Source organism: Delphinapterus leucas, chromosome 9 (genome assembly GCF_059928025.1).
Source record: "Delphinapterus leucas isolate spDelLeu-1000000601 "Yukka" chromosome 9, BTC_Dleu_Yukka2, whole genome shotgun sequence".
Lineage (NCBI taxonomy): Eukaryota > Metazoa > Chordata > Mammalia > Artiodactyla > Monodontidae > Delphinapterus > Delphinapterus leucas.
The window spans coordinates 47,002,079-47,018,328 of NC_143137.1; the positions used below are offsets into that span (position 1 = coordinate 47,002,079).

Genomic DNA, 16,250 nt, shown 5'->3' on the forward strand with positions numbered 1-16,250 from the left:
CTCTGAGGTTCTATGGTTTTAGGAGATCAGGACACATCTTCACAGAATGTTAGAGCAGAACTTATTCTAAAAGAACAGACAGAACTCTTACTCCTAGGAAACGCGAGAGGTCATAACCAGGTAGTAATAAGGAATAAGGAACAAGCCATGCCTACCAGTTGCTTCACTGTGTGATAAAAAAGCAAAACCGAAAATAATTTTCTTCTAATTATAAGGTTAATTATTGTGGAAAATTTAGAAATTCTTAAGTGTATTAAGTAAGGAGAAAATACCATACATCTATTTTAATAGTCTGCTTTTCTTTACCTAATATTTTAGTATATTTTCCAAAACATTCTCAGTAGTCATTTTAATTGCTGTATATAATTCCATCTTTTTGATGTACAGTAACTTACTTATCTTAAATTGTTTACACTGTTGACAGTTTTTATTATTCTAAATAACACTGTGATAAATAGCTTTGTTTATATCAAAAACATTTACATTAGACACATGATTTCCAATTGTAATATTTAAGGCTTAGTAAGACAGTTTTAGTGAATCACATGGTTTTGACCTTTAGCTTATTTGAGTCTGCCAATATTGTTTTGCATCTGCCTAGATTTTATTCGGTTTCTGAACATTTATTAAGAGGAACAGTTTGCCTGAATTCTTCAGTAGGATGTATTTGAACTGGAAATAGCACACATGTTTTCATATCACTTCAAGTAGACACGTGATACAGTGTAGGGTTAATAATTTTTTTTTTCACTCTCTGTGGGCAATAACTTCCAGTACAGGGTTTATTAGTTTAGAAAGTACTCAATAAATATTCAATAAATAAAAAGATTCTGGCTAATTTAGGATACGCAAAAACATTTGTAAAAGATGTTAAAAAAAAGAAACACTTCTCCATTCATGATATGGCTTTCGTTTTCATTAGGAGAGATGACAGCTAAGCGCAGTTCAGGAATTCTGACCATTAAATGAAACAGTGAAATGAAGTATGTTGTTGCTTTAATTCACCTACATGGGAAACCATGACTCTAATAGTTATTTGATTAAATGTCAATGGGAGCTCCTAAATTGACCCAACTCTTACTTTTATGTGTTAGATTTATGTCAGTTAAAACGAGACTGGTTTTACCTTTCTGTCTTTAACATCTTTGAGTGAACATCTGCTTACAGAAGAAGTGCTGTAACTACCCTGGTTATTTTAATATTAATGACTTCCATTAACGGGGGCTGGATGTTTGCAGCAAAAAGATTGAGAAATTAGGTGGTATGATTAGTTTCTTGTTTCTGCCCACAGGAAAAAACCTTTTAATGGAAGAGCTTCTTCCAATATGTTTCTGATACCACAGATTTTTTTTTTCCCTGCGAACCTGTTAGAGAGTAAGATTGTTGATTCAAGCATTCCTTGAAAGTAGCTGTTAGTAAAACGTTAGCATAACAGGTTCTCATAATTTAAAAAAAATGTATTATCAGTGCCATAGTGATCATTAAATTACCCTTGGGCTTCTTGGGAACCTAAATTTAGTTTCTAAATTCATTTTGTTCCTTATTATAGTAAATAATAGAGAAAAGCATTCTTTAGCTATATACTCTATTTGGTTGGGCTTGTTTACATTAAGTCTGGGAGGTTCTATTAAGTTAACCATGAAAGACTTGACAAGGATTATGTATTCAATCAAATTATAATTATAAACTTTTATCTTATTGGGGAAATGTGGCTGAAAAGCTTTTTAAATTTTCTACAAGCAATATTTTCCTATTATGCCAAGTTGGGTTGTGATAAGCATGTGATTAATAGATTTCTACACATTTTGAGTTTTTAAGGTATTTTAGTGGCTTTGTATTTTAAAGCACTAAACAGTCAAAAGCGGACATTATATTTGCATAAATTGTATATTTCTTTTTGCATCCAGAAATCTGAGTGAGCAGAATATTTAGCAGCAGTGCAGAGTAATGTAATAGCACTGATGTAGGCATTGTAATACTTAGCAGAGTCAGGATTAAGGGGAAGCAAGTGAGGTGCCTGCCTTGGATATAAAATTTAAGAGTGCCAAAAAACTCAGTAATCAAGATAAATAGTATTTTAATGCAATACTTGAAACAATCAAAAATAGTACAGAAAAACCCCACGATAGACAAAGTCTCAAAATTTAAAAAAAGACGAGTTCCCACCCTGCATCTGCACCAGACTCACCTTACCCGGGTCCCGGCCCTGATTGCATACTAGTTCCTATTTCTCTACTTTGATGTCCATGGATAAGGCACTCCTTTGAGTCAAGTTTTCTTTGTCTAAGATTGATGATAATAATCCTTGCTTTCCTGCTTGATTTATTAGGATGTTCAAATCAGCTAAAAATACATGGGAAAGCCCATTGTAAATACAATTTATGTGATTACAAGTTTAGAGAAATCACCGTAAAATTTTACGCCATTATTATTATCGGCTCAGATGAATACTCTAAGCAAACATCAGAGTGGAAGATCCTTGGAAAGCTTTGTGTTAATAAAGTGTGAAGTCTAACTCTTGAGTTCATTTGTCAGCTAGCTATAGGGGCAGGGGCCTGAAAATTGTTGTAGGACCCTCCCTGTCTCTTTCTTTTTTGTTCTTGGATGCAAAGTTTAGTGATTTGTAAGAGATAGAAACGTGACCAGAAATCACATGCAAAATGCCCAGGGACAGCTCAGGTCTCACCTTTTCTCAAGCTGTGCCTCCCACCAATGATGCCTTCCCCATTTCTTCTGCCTAGCTGAGTTCCACCCACCTTTTATTCACCTCCGACCTTGGTAAGGCCTTCCTAGGTTCTCTTGGCCTGAAATGTGTTCTCAGTCCTCTGCCTGTAGCAGATGACTGTCTCTCCCACTCATTTCATGATCTATTTACAGAGTCCCTGTTGTCGTGATGCTTCATGTAATCCTTCATCAAATTTACTTTCCAGACCACAGTTTTAGAAATATAAATCATTTCTTTAGTTGCATTGTAAATCCCTTGAATAGCCTTCCATTAGACTGTTAATTTCAGGGTGAGCAAGGATTGGGTCTTTCTTATTTAGGTTGTATCTAAGGTACTTAGCAAAGAGCTTTATATATATTTTTCTTTGAGTAACTAAATGAATGTCTTGCGTGTAAAGGGGATTGGTAAATTTTTACTCTGTATTTATTTGTGGAATGTTATTGTTTCCATCTTAGGTCTAGACAGAACGGTTGGTGCCATGTGGAAGGCGCTTGCTTTGCTGGCCCTGTTGGTGCTCAGCCCTGGTGGTGATGGGCTGTTTCGCTCCTTATACAGAAACGCGCATGTTTCCACACCACATAAAGGAGATCCAGGACAGCCATTATTTCTAACTCCTTATATTGAAGCTGGGAAGTTTGCAGAAGGTAAGTTTAAATCAGAAACTTACCTTCTGGTATAGTTTCAACAGTTGGTTTTTTTTTTAGCAGTTGTCTCACAGGATCCAAAATACATTCTAGTATTTTACTCACTTGTTTTATTTCAAATATTAATGATTTGGTGTCATATAGTATCAGAGTTTAGAGCTAAAATGAAAGTTCATCAGGGTCAGATTAACCAGTGGTTGAGTCCCTGCATATCTATTTATAAAACTAATATAGGGCCTGTCTACAATTGGTTACTACCTGTCAGTTACTGCTTCCAAGCATTTGATATAAAAATCATTTTAGAATCGCAGCAAGCCAGGAAGTGCATCTGTTTTACACACAAGAAAACTAAAGCAGAAGGAGATGAAGTTACTTGCCAGAGTCATACAGACACCAGCTGGTAGATGCAGGATTCACACCCCGATAGCTTCATTCCAAAGCCTAAGCTCACAGCCACCGTGCTGGGCCCCTTTGCCTGGTAAGTTGACTTAACATCCTAGGACTCAGTTTCCTCATTAATAAGATGGAGAAAAAACAACCCACCCAAGTCTCAGGGATGTTAAAAGAATCATATGAGGAAATGCATGTGAAAGCTCTTTATAACCTGTAAATTGCCCTCTAAATATTAGTGTTTGCTGATGGCTTTTATTTAGAGTTTGTGGGTTTTTCTATTATTAATACAAAAAAAGTGTCTTCTGATGTCACCAGAGACTAAAAATTATGACGTGCCTCTGCCCTTAATGCTTCTTCATGCTTAGGTAAATCACTGTTTAGGATCAATTATGTAATCTTTCTGGACCTCAGGACACTCCTGAACTATAAACTGGTATATAGGCAGAGCTGTTTGTAAAAGGGAGCACAGAAATGGGGTGGTGGCTGGAGGGAGTTATGGAGTCAGGAAGGGTCAGGAAGAGAGTTACGGAGGGTAGGAGGTAATGATGGGAATAGTCCAGTAGAGAGGGGAAAGTAGATTGGGGTGGGACGTCTGCTGTGGAACATTTTCTTGAAGGAGATGAGAATCCATGGATGGAGATCTTGGTGTTTGCTTCAGAGTTTATCCCTAGTCACAGGTGGGAAGGCAGAGTTAATGCTTGTGAGGCTGATAAGTTGGTAGATTTCATGGGAATGTGGAGCTGAAACTGGAAATTTTAGGGAAATGATCATTTTAAAGATCTAAAATAAATGTACATACTCCGTATGGAAGTTTAAAATAAAGCAACTTTTCTTTAGTTCTCATAGTCAATAGGCTGTCATCATTTTTGTCTTCGGTTTGATTTAAAACCAAATATTCTCCCCCTTTTTTTTTTTTTTTGTGGTACGCGGGCCTCTCACTGTTGTGGCCTCTCCCGTTGCAGAGCACAGGCTCCGGACGCGCAGGCTCAGCAGCCATGGCTCACGGGCCCAGCCGCTCCACGGCATGTGGGATCTTCCCGGACTGGGGCACGAACCCGTGTCCCCTGCATCGGCAGGCAGACTCTCAAACACTGCGCCACCAGGGAAGCCCTATTCTCCCCTCTTAAGGGTGCATTGGAGTCCTGCTCATATATCTTTGTCTGAAATATACATTGGCTCCATGTTTCACCATCTCTTTTCTAAGAAAAGATGAAAAACTTTGAAATATAGTCAATGATAATGTAGTGAGGCTGTGTAGTCCTTTTTTTTTTAAGACTCGTTTTTGCTTGATGTAGAAAAGCCATGAAAAGATGGCAGCCCAATGGCATAGGCTGACATCACTAGGCATAAATGAAGAGGCAAAATATCATTAACCCAAATCCACCAAACTGGATCATATGCCTTCCTTTTGGCTTCCATGGATACTGATGACTTAGATTATGTTTATTCACAGTAAATCAAAGCAAATCATTTCGTTTGGAGCTGAAAAGGAGTTAAATACTCATAACCAAACCCTGCCAATTCACAGATGAGGAATTTGAGACTCAAATATTTTACATGACTTGCCCAAGGGGACATAGGTAATAGTAGTAGAGATGAGTCTAAGACCCAAATTTTCTGACGTGCGCTCTGTAATTCGCCTGCTATAATTTATTTTCCTTTGTTTAAGAAGCTTGTCCTCTTTTGGAGTGACCAGATGCACACACATGAAACAATTAAGGAATCAGGCAATGCATACTAAAGTTCTAAAGTATTACATTTGAGGAAGGCGTGCTGGAAATTTTTAGAAGGAAGCTATCCCTGTTGGTTGGCATAATCCAGATAGAAAGTAGTAACAGCAGTAGTAGTAGTAAGAATAATATCAATAAATAGCTAACATTTAGTAGTAATTGTATCCCGAGTACCTGGCACAGCGGCTGTATGTAATAGGCACTCAATAAATATTTGTAGAATTTAAATTTGAGACCTATGTTTCAGACGTTATGCTTTATACAAATTAGCTCTTTTAATCCTTATAGCAACTCTAATGAAAAATGAATACTTATTGTTCCCATTTTACGAATGAGAAAACTAAAGCCCAGAGAAATTAGGTGTCTTGCCCAGGACCATTTAAAGGTAGTAAGTGGCAGATCTGGAATTAAAACCTATTTCTGCTGACTCCAGAGCCTGAGGTATGAACCGCTGTACTATGTGACCAGACTTGAGGGTGTAGGGTAAGATTTGGGCAAATAAGAAAGGGCCTGTGCATACTGAGTAAGACAGCTTAAACAGAGCATTAAGGCAACGTAGCCATGGTGTCTCTGAATCGTACATCTGGTAGAACAAGTGCAAAGAATACAGAGAAATCTGCCTAAGAGATTGTCCACATCCCTCCCATTCCTGGATTTCTCGCCTACAAGCATTTCACGGTCATGGGTGTCAGCAGTAGTAAAGAAAGATTCTGAGGGAGATAGTTTTATCTTCTGTCCTTTTTTGTGCTAAGCCTGATAGATCACCATCTGATGAGTGACAACATTTAAAATATTAAATCTGGTGTAATGTCACTTTCTAAAGTTCTGTCAAAAATCTTTGAACAGAATTTTAAATGACTAATCCAAAATCAGGTACATCTGGGTATTCAACTGCAGTCCTGACAACACAATTAAGGATAATTGTATTCATCCGCTTTACTGAAAGTTCAGGAAGCTCTGGACAGATGGTCAGCTCACTCCGCTGAATCCCTTTTGTTTATCAAGTCTGTCAGAATCTTAGGAACATGAGTCTTAATATCGTAATGGAACATTTTTGAGATAAACAGTAATTCACAAAAAGACAAGGGAAATTTTAATTTTTTAAAAAATCTCCAACATAAACTAACTGGCTTAGTTTTATGTAACTGTAATTGCATGTTTGCTTTCTCTGCAGCTAGAATAAATCCTCGCTCTCTGAAACAAAATGAATGTAGGAGGCCAGTTTTAGCATGTTTCCAGACACTGCCTTTTCACCAACTTTAAAGAATATTTTGCTATTAGGTCTTAATTTATTATTACTTATGGCCTGGTAGTGTCCTGTCCATCCTGATTATGATGCAAGTCTTTGCAAATATGAAGTACCTGATTAACTGGTTCAAGCCCTTCTTTGGTCATACTCTAATCTTTTTGAAAGTGTTTCTATCACAAGCACAGTAAATAACAAGTAGGAAGTGAAGTCGCTTCAAAGAAAACCTTTTTCCTTTTTTCAACTGTTTTCAACATTTGTATTATGAGTCACAGTTCCAGGAAGAAAGAAACTCCTCCATCTTGGGAGTTTATTTTCCACATTCCATTAATAGATTCTAGAAGGATGAACGGGGACATTTGAAAATGCAAAAAATCAATTTAGTTGAAAAAACTTTTATTTTACTGGGGTTTAGTTAAAGGAAATTTAAAACAGGATGAAACACTTTTTTGTGGGGCAGAGAAAAGTCTTTCTAAATTTCTTGAGATCTTAATAAGGCCTGCCTGCCTTAGGAGGTTTTTGTAGAAGTAAGCTAATCCTAGTGCATTGCCAGTGTGTCATGTTTTAGTTCATTCATTCACATTTATTCATTAAAAAATGTGTATCGAATGTCTTAAGTGTATAAACCAGCATACTGTGTCCCTGGGGGTACAAAGATAAACACGACAAATTCCCTGCTTCCCAATAGCCCCTGATCCAGGAGGGAAGGTAGAAAGTAAACCCCAGTCAGTACAAGGCAGCAGAGAAACAGCTTTACAATGCTCAGAAAGGAAGGACTGGGTAAGCATCTGAGTCATTTTCAGAGCAGGCCAGCGGACCTTGTGTTGTGCTGGTCTCAGAGAGATAGATAGATTCAATCACCCCATCTCCCACAGTCCATTCCCTCCAGCTCCTTTCTGTTATATGTTTTCTCTTTTTCTCATTCTACTTTGACCTTTCTCATTTTTCTCTTTCTCAAGTGCTCACTTAGCCCTCTGGGATTCACATCTCACTCATTCCCAATGCTTCAGCCTTTGGTTCTCTGCCCTCCTTTTTTGGGGGGATCTCTGTTGGATTTTGAGAAGATTAATAGTTTTGTGAAAAATATTTCAAAAGTGTTTTAGGTACAAACTGCCAGCTACAAAAGACATAAGTTCCAGGTATGTAATGCACAGCATGGTAACTGTAGTTGATAATACTGTCTTGCTATTTGCAAGTTGCTAAGAGAGTAGAGCTTAAAAGTCCTCATCACAAGAAAAAAATTTGTAGCTGTGTGTGATGACAGATGTTAACTAGATTTATTGTGGTGATCATTTCACAACATATACAAATATTCAATCATGTTAAATATATCTGAAACTAATGTCGTATGTCAATTACACCTCAATAAAAAAAAAAAAAAAAGGCCAAAAGAAGTGTTTTAAAGGCTGCCCAGCCCTGGAGGTGATCTTTCTGTGGGCTAATTGAGAGTGGAAGCAAAGATGGGAAGAGGGAAGGGTGGGGGATGGGAAGGGCAGGCACATACCACTTTCCCCAAAACATCTCCCTTTTCTTTTCCTTAAAATCTTTCTTTGTTCTTTGCCTTTTTTTTTTTTTTTTTTTATTGGTGGGGAGAGATAGATCTCATTGGGAAGAGAATGGCGAAGAGTTAAAGAGGTTGGAATAAACAATCTTTCCTGGGGGAACTGGACTGAGCCCCAAAAAGGCAAAGTCTTCTAGGCTATTCTTGGGGTGGCCCACAGGCTAATGAGAATCATCCCTCTCTTTGCCTAAGCCCTTATTTTATGTCCATCTCTGTGCTCAAGGGTCATATGCATGTTTTCATTTGATCCTCACACAAAGCCCAGGGGGGACAAATCAGTATCCACATTGACACCATGGCTTCCTGCATCCTATCTGTGCTGTCACTGAACGCCGAGTCGGGAAGAGATGTCAGTTAGCACTCCAGGGCCCATGGGCTCTGGTACCCCACTGAAGACATCTTTAGTTGGTGGCACATGAGTAGGATCGTAGCTTCCTTACCTACTGTCTACTGAACAGTCTCCAACTTAATAAGTCTCAGGCTTAAGTAGCTTTTCTTGAACAATTTTGTTTTTATTGGGGACACTTGCTTTGTTCCCCCTAAAGGACTCTTCTTCACCCAGACTTCCCCACCACACCCTGCTTCCTACCTGTTTACTGTCCCTTCTCCACTCCTTTCTTAATCACTGCTTCCCCCTCCATTCCCTGCTTCTCATACCTTTTGACTAACTCTCTAGCCGAGATGCAGTGTAGCAGGGTAGGGGCAGGGGCTAACTCCGCAGCCCGACTTCTGGGTTTAAATCCCAGCTCTCCGTTGCTAGCTGTGTGACCTCGGGCAAGTTACTTAACCTCTCTGTGCTTCAGCTTTCTCATCTGTAAAGTGGAGATAATAATTATACCTACCACGTAATGTAAAGCCCTTCGTATAGTGGCCTTGTAGGTGTTCCCAGTTCTATTGATAGTAGTATTGTTTACTCCTGGGCGCTTCACCTCTCTGAGCATTCCCTCTTTCCTCCTCCCTGTCCCTGTCCTTTTGCTGCCCTTAGAAAACCAGGACCTCTGCCCTCTACAGCTGCCCCTTGTCCTATTTGGCTCCTTCTGAGTAGCCACGTGATCACCCATAGTCTCACTGCCTGCCTCTCCCCACCCTCCCCAGCCGGCCCCAGTCATTCTTACTCCCCACATGCCTGGTCCATTTCCCTTAGTGGAAGTGGCAGGCCCTTTGCTTTCACCACAAGAAGAGTGTGGAGAACACAGGCCTCCCCCAGGCTGAGAGCTCCTTAGCTGTTATTTCTCTTTCACTCCTCCCCCGCCCCACCTTTTGGGGTTAGGTGACTTTATCCTGCCTTGGCCTTCCAGGTGGCCCCATGTGAACACCTTGGTTTACTCTTTAGAGTGGAGCTAAGGATAGGTGATTTTCTTTTCTTCTTAAAAAAATTCTTATTATAGTTCATAAGGTATGAACCAAAAAAAAAAAGGTTTAAAATGTCACTTGCCTTTGGCTAAATGGTGAATTTTGAATATGTGGAACTGGCCAGGGCAGGCTGGAAGTTGCTACCAGTAAACACCTTTATACCAATCCCCTTGTAGCCTTTCTGATCACTTCATTCCAGACCTGGCCCCTGGGAGAAGTCTGGCCAAGATGGAGATGGCTCACTCCGTATTTATTATTTGTCTAATCCTCGGGTAAATTTTTCCCCCCCTAGGAAGACGGTTGAGCTCGGTGGCTCCTTTCCCAGGATGGAATTTGACGAGTTATTCCGGCTACATCACTGTGAATAAGACTTACAACAGCAGCCTTTTCTTCTGGTTCTTTCCAGCTCAGGTAGGCCCGCAACAGCGCCCTCACAGGACACTGATGCTCAAGAGCTGACTCTGTTGCTTCAGGTAGAAACATTGGTCTACAACCAACCTAAGGGTGCTTTTCTTTTCTTTTAAATCTTTTAGATTTTTTTTTTCTAAAAATAAGTGCAGTGACTCTGGGTGGTGTTCCTGTTTATGTGCAGGAAACAAACGTTAGTGGGGGAGGTCTGGCTTTTAAATTCCTTGCAGCCTTGTTCAGAATATTAATGCTGCCACCTTCTTCCTGCCACAGTCTTCTTCCTATCTTTTTGTTGTTTTGTTCTAAAAATACTTGAGGGCAGGGTTGGGCCTTGGGGAGCCAAGGAAGGACAAGGAGTGGGGAGATTCCTGAAGTTCACAGGTGATGCATGTCTAAGCCTTTTTAAATTTAGTCAATTGTAGTCTTATTTGGCTGCTCTGTCTATGGATTTTGCTGTGCCAATTATCATTCTTACACTCACTCCTTCATGCATCCAATACCCATTTACTGAGTAGTGCTCTGTGGGGATACAGAGGAGAGAGAATTGAACTCACTCTGTGGGCCTTTAGGGGAGGGGTGGGGAGGACCAGTGACCCAGGATGGCTTCCTGGATGAGGGGGCTATTTACCTTCTCACATCCATACAGACACAGGTTCGTATATGCTTGTACTTTAGCAATTCTGTTTAGCTCACGTCAAGGTCACACAATTCTTCAGCAGGAACAAATTACTTTAGGCTTATGGATACTATTGGGGTTATTGTAAGAGGTAGTGAGATACATAAACAAATTTTATCCCAACACAGGGTAGTTTTCTATTTTTATTTTCCAAATTGAATTTGCGTTAGAAGCCAGAGAAAACAAACAATGTTTACCCTCCTATGGAGGGTAGTATTTATATTTGCATGTGATTTGCATATAACAGCATTGCATATGTAATGACTGGGTAAATTGCTTGAACTAAATTGCTTCTCTTGGTACTGTTGGATCATATTTTCTTGATTTTTCATTTCTACTTTCTCAACCATAGCCTCTGACAGTTCACCAGGTAGTTGTGGGTGGAAGGAGGCATTTAAGAAATGGGGAGGAATTCTAGATACTTTATAGTTGGAGCTCATAGCTGTTTTCAGGCTGTCACCCACTCTGGGAAGGCTTCTCCTGGACCCCTTACATATTTCTTCCTCATTGTTACTGTTGAGTGAGGCAAGTAAGGTGCCTAGAGCACAACATTTGAGGAGAGACTCACTCTCAGGGTTGTACAAGTGCAAGGCTGGTACCTGAGTGACCTCTAGACTCTCCTGCTGGTACCTCCCATTGGGGGAACCCAGCTGGAAAACAAAGGGCAAGGGAGTCTGGTCCATAGAGATCTGCCTACCAGGGCACAGAGCAGAGTAGAGACTGGATCTTCAGAAGCAACCAAGTAAGTATCCCAATATCCAGCACAGCTATCTTGAGGAGATAAATTAAGCCTAGAAAGATGCCCTGTTTCTAACAGGTGGAAATTTTCTTTATGTTCTTGGAAGTCCCTTAAACTCCATGCCTTTCAGAAACCATACTGTATGGTTTGTGATATCACATCTATCCATATCATTGAATACAGGCATTTATCATGAATACAGGCATTTATCATGAATAGGAGTTATATTAGTTTTCTATTGCTGTTGTACAGATTTGCACAAATTTAGTGGCTTAAACAACACAGATTTTTTATTTCACAGTTCTGGAGGTTAGAAGTCCAACACCGGTCTCACTGGCCTAAAATCAAGGTGTCAGCCGGGCTGTGGTCCTTCTGGAGGCTCCAGGGGAGAATGCATGTCCTTGCCTTTTGCAGTTTCTAGAGGCTGCTGGCATTCCTTGGCTAATGGCTCCTTTTTCTATCTCCAAAGCCAGCATCAGTGAGTTGACTCCTTCTTACATTGCATCACTCTGGCCGACTCCATACGCATATAACTTTCCGTGCCTCTTGTCTTTTGCCTCCCTCTTCATTTAAGGACCCTTGGGATTACTTTGGGCCCACTTGGATAATCCAGGATACTCTCGCTGTTTTAATGTCAGTTGACTAGCAACCTTAATTCCATCTGCAACCTTAATTCCCCTTTACCGCGTAGCTTAACATATTCACACATTCTGGGGTTTTGGATGTGACATCTTTGGAGGCCATTATTCTGTGCAAAATGGATACTTGAAAATTTTACCTGGATTAGTGATTTGCAGTATGTTCTCTCTCAGTGATCCTCACGTTTTATTGTACTTAGGAATGATCTTCACGTTCCCCCAGAGATTCTGACTTGTAAACTGGGAGAGGCCAGCAAGTTGTAGAATTAGCAGGTGGACCACACTTGAGAAACCATCACTCTAGCCTACAGGCTACCACCCTGGATTCAGTGCTCCTGGCCCCAAAGTGGCCCACAGTTCTTTTATTGGAAACACCTAGAGCAGGCAAACCCCAATAGAGGTGGTACGTTGTCCCACTCATCCGCCTAGGGTGAGGGTTAGAATGGAGGACTGAGGCGGCGAGTGCAGCCTGTGGGGTCAGCACTCCTAATCCTGCTTCATGTTCCTCTAAGTCCTGCTGGGGCTCCACCTCCGCTGCACCCTCTGCCTCTCCCACCTCCACCCCAGCCCTGCCAAACCCGATTCCTTACTCTCTCTTCTGCTTCGGTGGCTGGTTATGATACCAGTAAGTTCCCCATTGACTTCTACATGGTGACTTTTTTTTAGTAATGATCCAGATTTGTGAAAACAGCAATTAATGTTGAGGGAAGTGATCAAATGAAAACCAAACAAAGACCCAGTCTTTTCCCTTTTAGGTTGCCTCTGAGAGGTGAACAGCTTTATCTAGGATATTGGTGATTCTCTGGGACTATAAAGCTAGTCAGGGAAGTGGGCTTAGGGTCTGCTGTACCCACTCCTGGTTTCCAGACTGAAACCCCCTGCAGTAAACAATAACTGTGCTATTGGGGCCCCCCTTTTAATTAAATGAAGACCTACCTATGCACCCCCTGACCAGATTATGTTCTTCTGGGCCCAGAATTATAGCCCTAAATACGTTCTAAGATGATCCCAGAAGACATAAACACCACACCACCACAGCAGGAAAGAAGATGCTTAAGACATAAACACCACACCACCACAGCAGGAAAGAAGATGGGAGCTTAAGCACATAGTATTCCGTTGGAAGTGATAGACTGAGCTTCAGGAAGAGGCAGAGATGAAAAGATGGTACCATTGACAGCTGTCACCACAGACGGTACTAGGTGTCACCACATGGCAGCTGGGATAGATTTTTCCAAGACCTCCTTACAGGGGAGCCCACACGCACAGTTAGGTCTCCAAGGCCTCAAGGCAACCATTCCTGCGGAGCCAGTCAGGCTGTAAATTATGGACCAGGCAAGTTTAGGTGAAGGAGATAAAGCATGCGAGAAGGAGAAGCAGTGGTCACCGAGATGGGAGAGAGTTCCTTTCATTTGGCAGAAATACTAGTTCGTTGCCTGTCACAGGGAAGCCGCTGATATGATCATCAGGAGAGAAGTGACCCCTTAAAAAAACTGAAGGTAGAGAAAATGAAAAACCCAGGAAGGATGCCACACTTGTCATATCCTCTGAGTATTTTTTTGGACTGCTGTTTCTGAAATTAATTTTCTTTTCCTGTTATTTCTGTGAGGCTCCCCTGTTATTATATACAAATCAGTGCATAATGGGTTCCAGAACTTGAAATCGGTCTGCAGTTAGGGACGCAATCTACAAGAGAAATGAATAGGCATTTTGCATGGAATAAAAAATACAATGAAGGGCTTCCTGGTGGCTCAGTGGTTAAGAATCTGCCTGTCAATGCAGGGGACACTGGTTCAATCCCCGGTCCAGGAAGATCCCACATGCCACGGAGCAACTAAGCCCACGCACCACAACTACTGAGCCTGTGCTCTAGAACCCACGAGCCACAACAACTGAAGCCCGCATGCCTAGAGCCCGTGCTCTGCAACAAGAGAAGTCACCGCAATGAGAAGCCCATGCACTGCAATGAAGAGTAGCCCCTGCTCGCCACAACTAGAGAAAGCCCGCGTGCAGCAACAAAGACCTAACTCAGCCAAAAATAAATAAATAAATTTATTAAAAAAAAAGTACAGTGAAGCCAATAAAAATGTTAGCAATTAAAATAGCTATTCTTAACTGAACGTTGACTATGTGCTAATAAAGCACTCTGCATTTTCTTCTTAAGACCGTACTAAAGCCACATGAGGAGGGAATTACTGTCCTCATTTTACAGATGAAGAGGATTACAGAGATTAGATAATTAGCCCCAAGTTACTCAACTAGAAATGGGCAGAATTAGATTTTAAAATGAGGTCTCTGGTGGAGAAATCTTTGCTCTTGATCATCCCATGTTGATCCTGAGAAAACTAGTCATGAAAGGCAATAGATAACAGCTGTGAAGAGTATAGCTCTTTAGTCAGGCTTGGATAAAACCTTGGCTCCACTCCTTATGCCAAATGTGACCTTCCTTGGGCACATTCTTAACTTCTCTGAGCACTGGTTTCCTTGTTTTAAAATGAGAATCAAAATACCTTCTGAACAATGGCTTTGAGAGAAATGAGATAATATGATAAAGTCTCAGAATGGTGTCAGATACATAGTAAGTAGAGTTGCTATTAGATACATAGTAAGAGAGAAAGAAGAACAAAAAAACCCCAAAGTTAGCAGAAGGAAAGAAATCATAAAGATCAGATCAGAAATAAATGAAAAAGAAATGAAGGAAACGATAGCAAAGATCAACAAAACTAAAAGCTGGTTCTTTGAGAAGATAAACAAAATTGATAAACCATTAGCCAGACTCATCAAGAAAAAAAGAGAGAAGACTCAAATCAATAGAATTAGAAATGAAAAAGGAGAAGTAACAACTGACACTGCAGAGATACAAAAGATCATGAGAGATTACTACAAGCAACTCTATGCCAATAAAATGGACAACCTGGAAGAAATGGACAAATTCTTAGAAATGCACAACCTGCCAAGACTGAATCAGGAAGAAATAGAAAATATGAACAGACCAATCACAAGCACTGAAATTGAAACTGTGATTAAAAATCTTCCAAAAAACAAAAGTCCAGGACCAGATGGCTTCACAGGCAAATTCTATCAAACATTTAGAGAAGAGCTAACACCTATCCTTCTCAAACTCTTGCAAAATATAGCAGAGGGAGGAACACTCCCAAACTCATTCTACGAGGCCACCATCACCTTGATACCAAAACCAGACAAGGATGTCACAAAGAAAGAAAACTACAGGCCAATATCACTGATGAACATAGATGCAAAAATCCTCAACAAAATACTAGCAAACAGAATCCAACAGCACATTAAAAGGATCATACACCATGATCAAGTGGGGTTTATTCCAGGAATGCAAGGATTCTTCAATATACGCAAATCAATCAATGTGATACACCATATTAACAAATTGAAGGAGAAAAACCATATGGTCATCTCAATAGATGCAGAGAAAGCTTTCGACAAAATTCAGCACCCATTTATGATAAAAACCCTGCAGAAAGTAGGCATAGAGGGAACTTTCCTCAACATAATAAAGGCCGTATATGACAAACCCACAGCCAACATCGTCCTCAATGGTGAAAAACTGAAAGCATTTCCACTAAGATCAGGAACAAGACAAGGTTGCCCATTCTCACCACTCTTATTCAACATAGTTTTGGAAGTTTTAGCCACAGCAATCAGAGAAGAAAAGGAAATAAAAGGAATCCAAATCGGAAAAGAAGAAGTAAAGCTGTCACTATTTGCAGATGACATGATACTATACATAGAGAATCCTAAAGATGCTACGAGAAAACTACTAGAGCTAATCAATGAATTTGGTAAAGCAGCAGGATACAAAATTAATGCATAGAAATCTCTGGCATTCCTATACACTAATGATGAAAAATCTGAAAGTGAAATCAAGAAAACACTCCCATTTACCATTGCAACAAAAAGAACAAAATATCTAGGAATAAACCTACCTAAGGAGATAAAAGACCTCTATGCAGAAAATTATAAGACACTGATGAAAGAAATTAAAGATGATACAAATAGATGGAGAGATATACCATGTTCTTGGATTGGAAGAATCAACATTGTGAAAATGACTCTACTACCCAAAACAATCTACAGATTCAATACAATCCCTATCAAACTACC

General features: G+C 40.2%; 1 protein-coding gene across 1 annotated transcript in view; it reads left to right on the forward strand.

Annotated features, from left to right (window-relative positions):
- The first annotated feature begins 3,131 nt into the window (after positions 1-3,131).
- CPVL (carboxypeptidase vitellogenic like) overlaps positions 3,132-16,250 on the forward strand; it is a 101,507-nt gene continuing 88,388 nt past the window's right edge. Inside the window, exons 1-2 of the mRNA XM_022584321.2 lie at positions 3,132-3,369; positions 9,945-10,063. Of these exons, the coding sequence (XP_022440029.2) occupies positions 3,204-3,369; positions 9,945-10,063 (285 nt within the window). The 5' untranslated portion in view covers positions 3,132-3,203. The remainder of the gene's footprint in view (positions 3,370-9,944; positions 10,064-16,250) is intronic.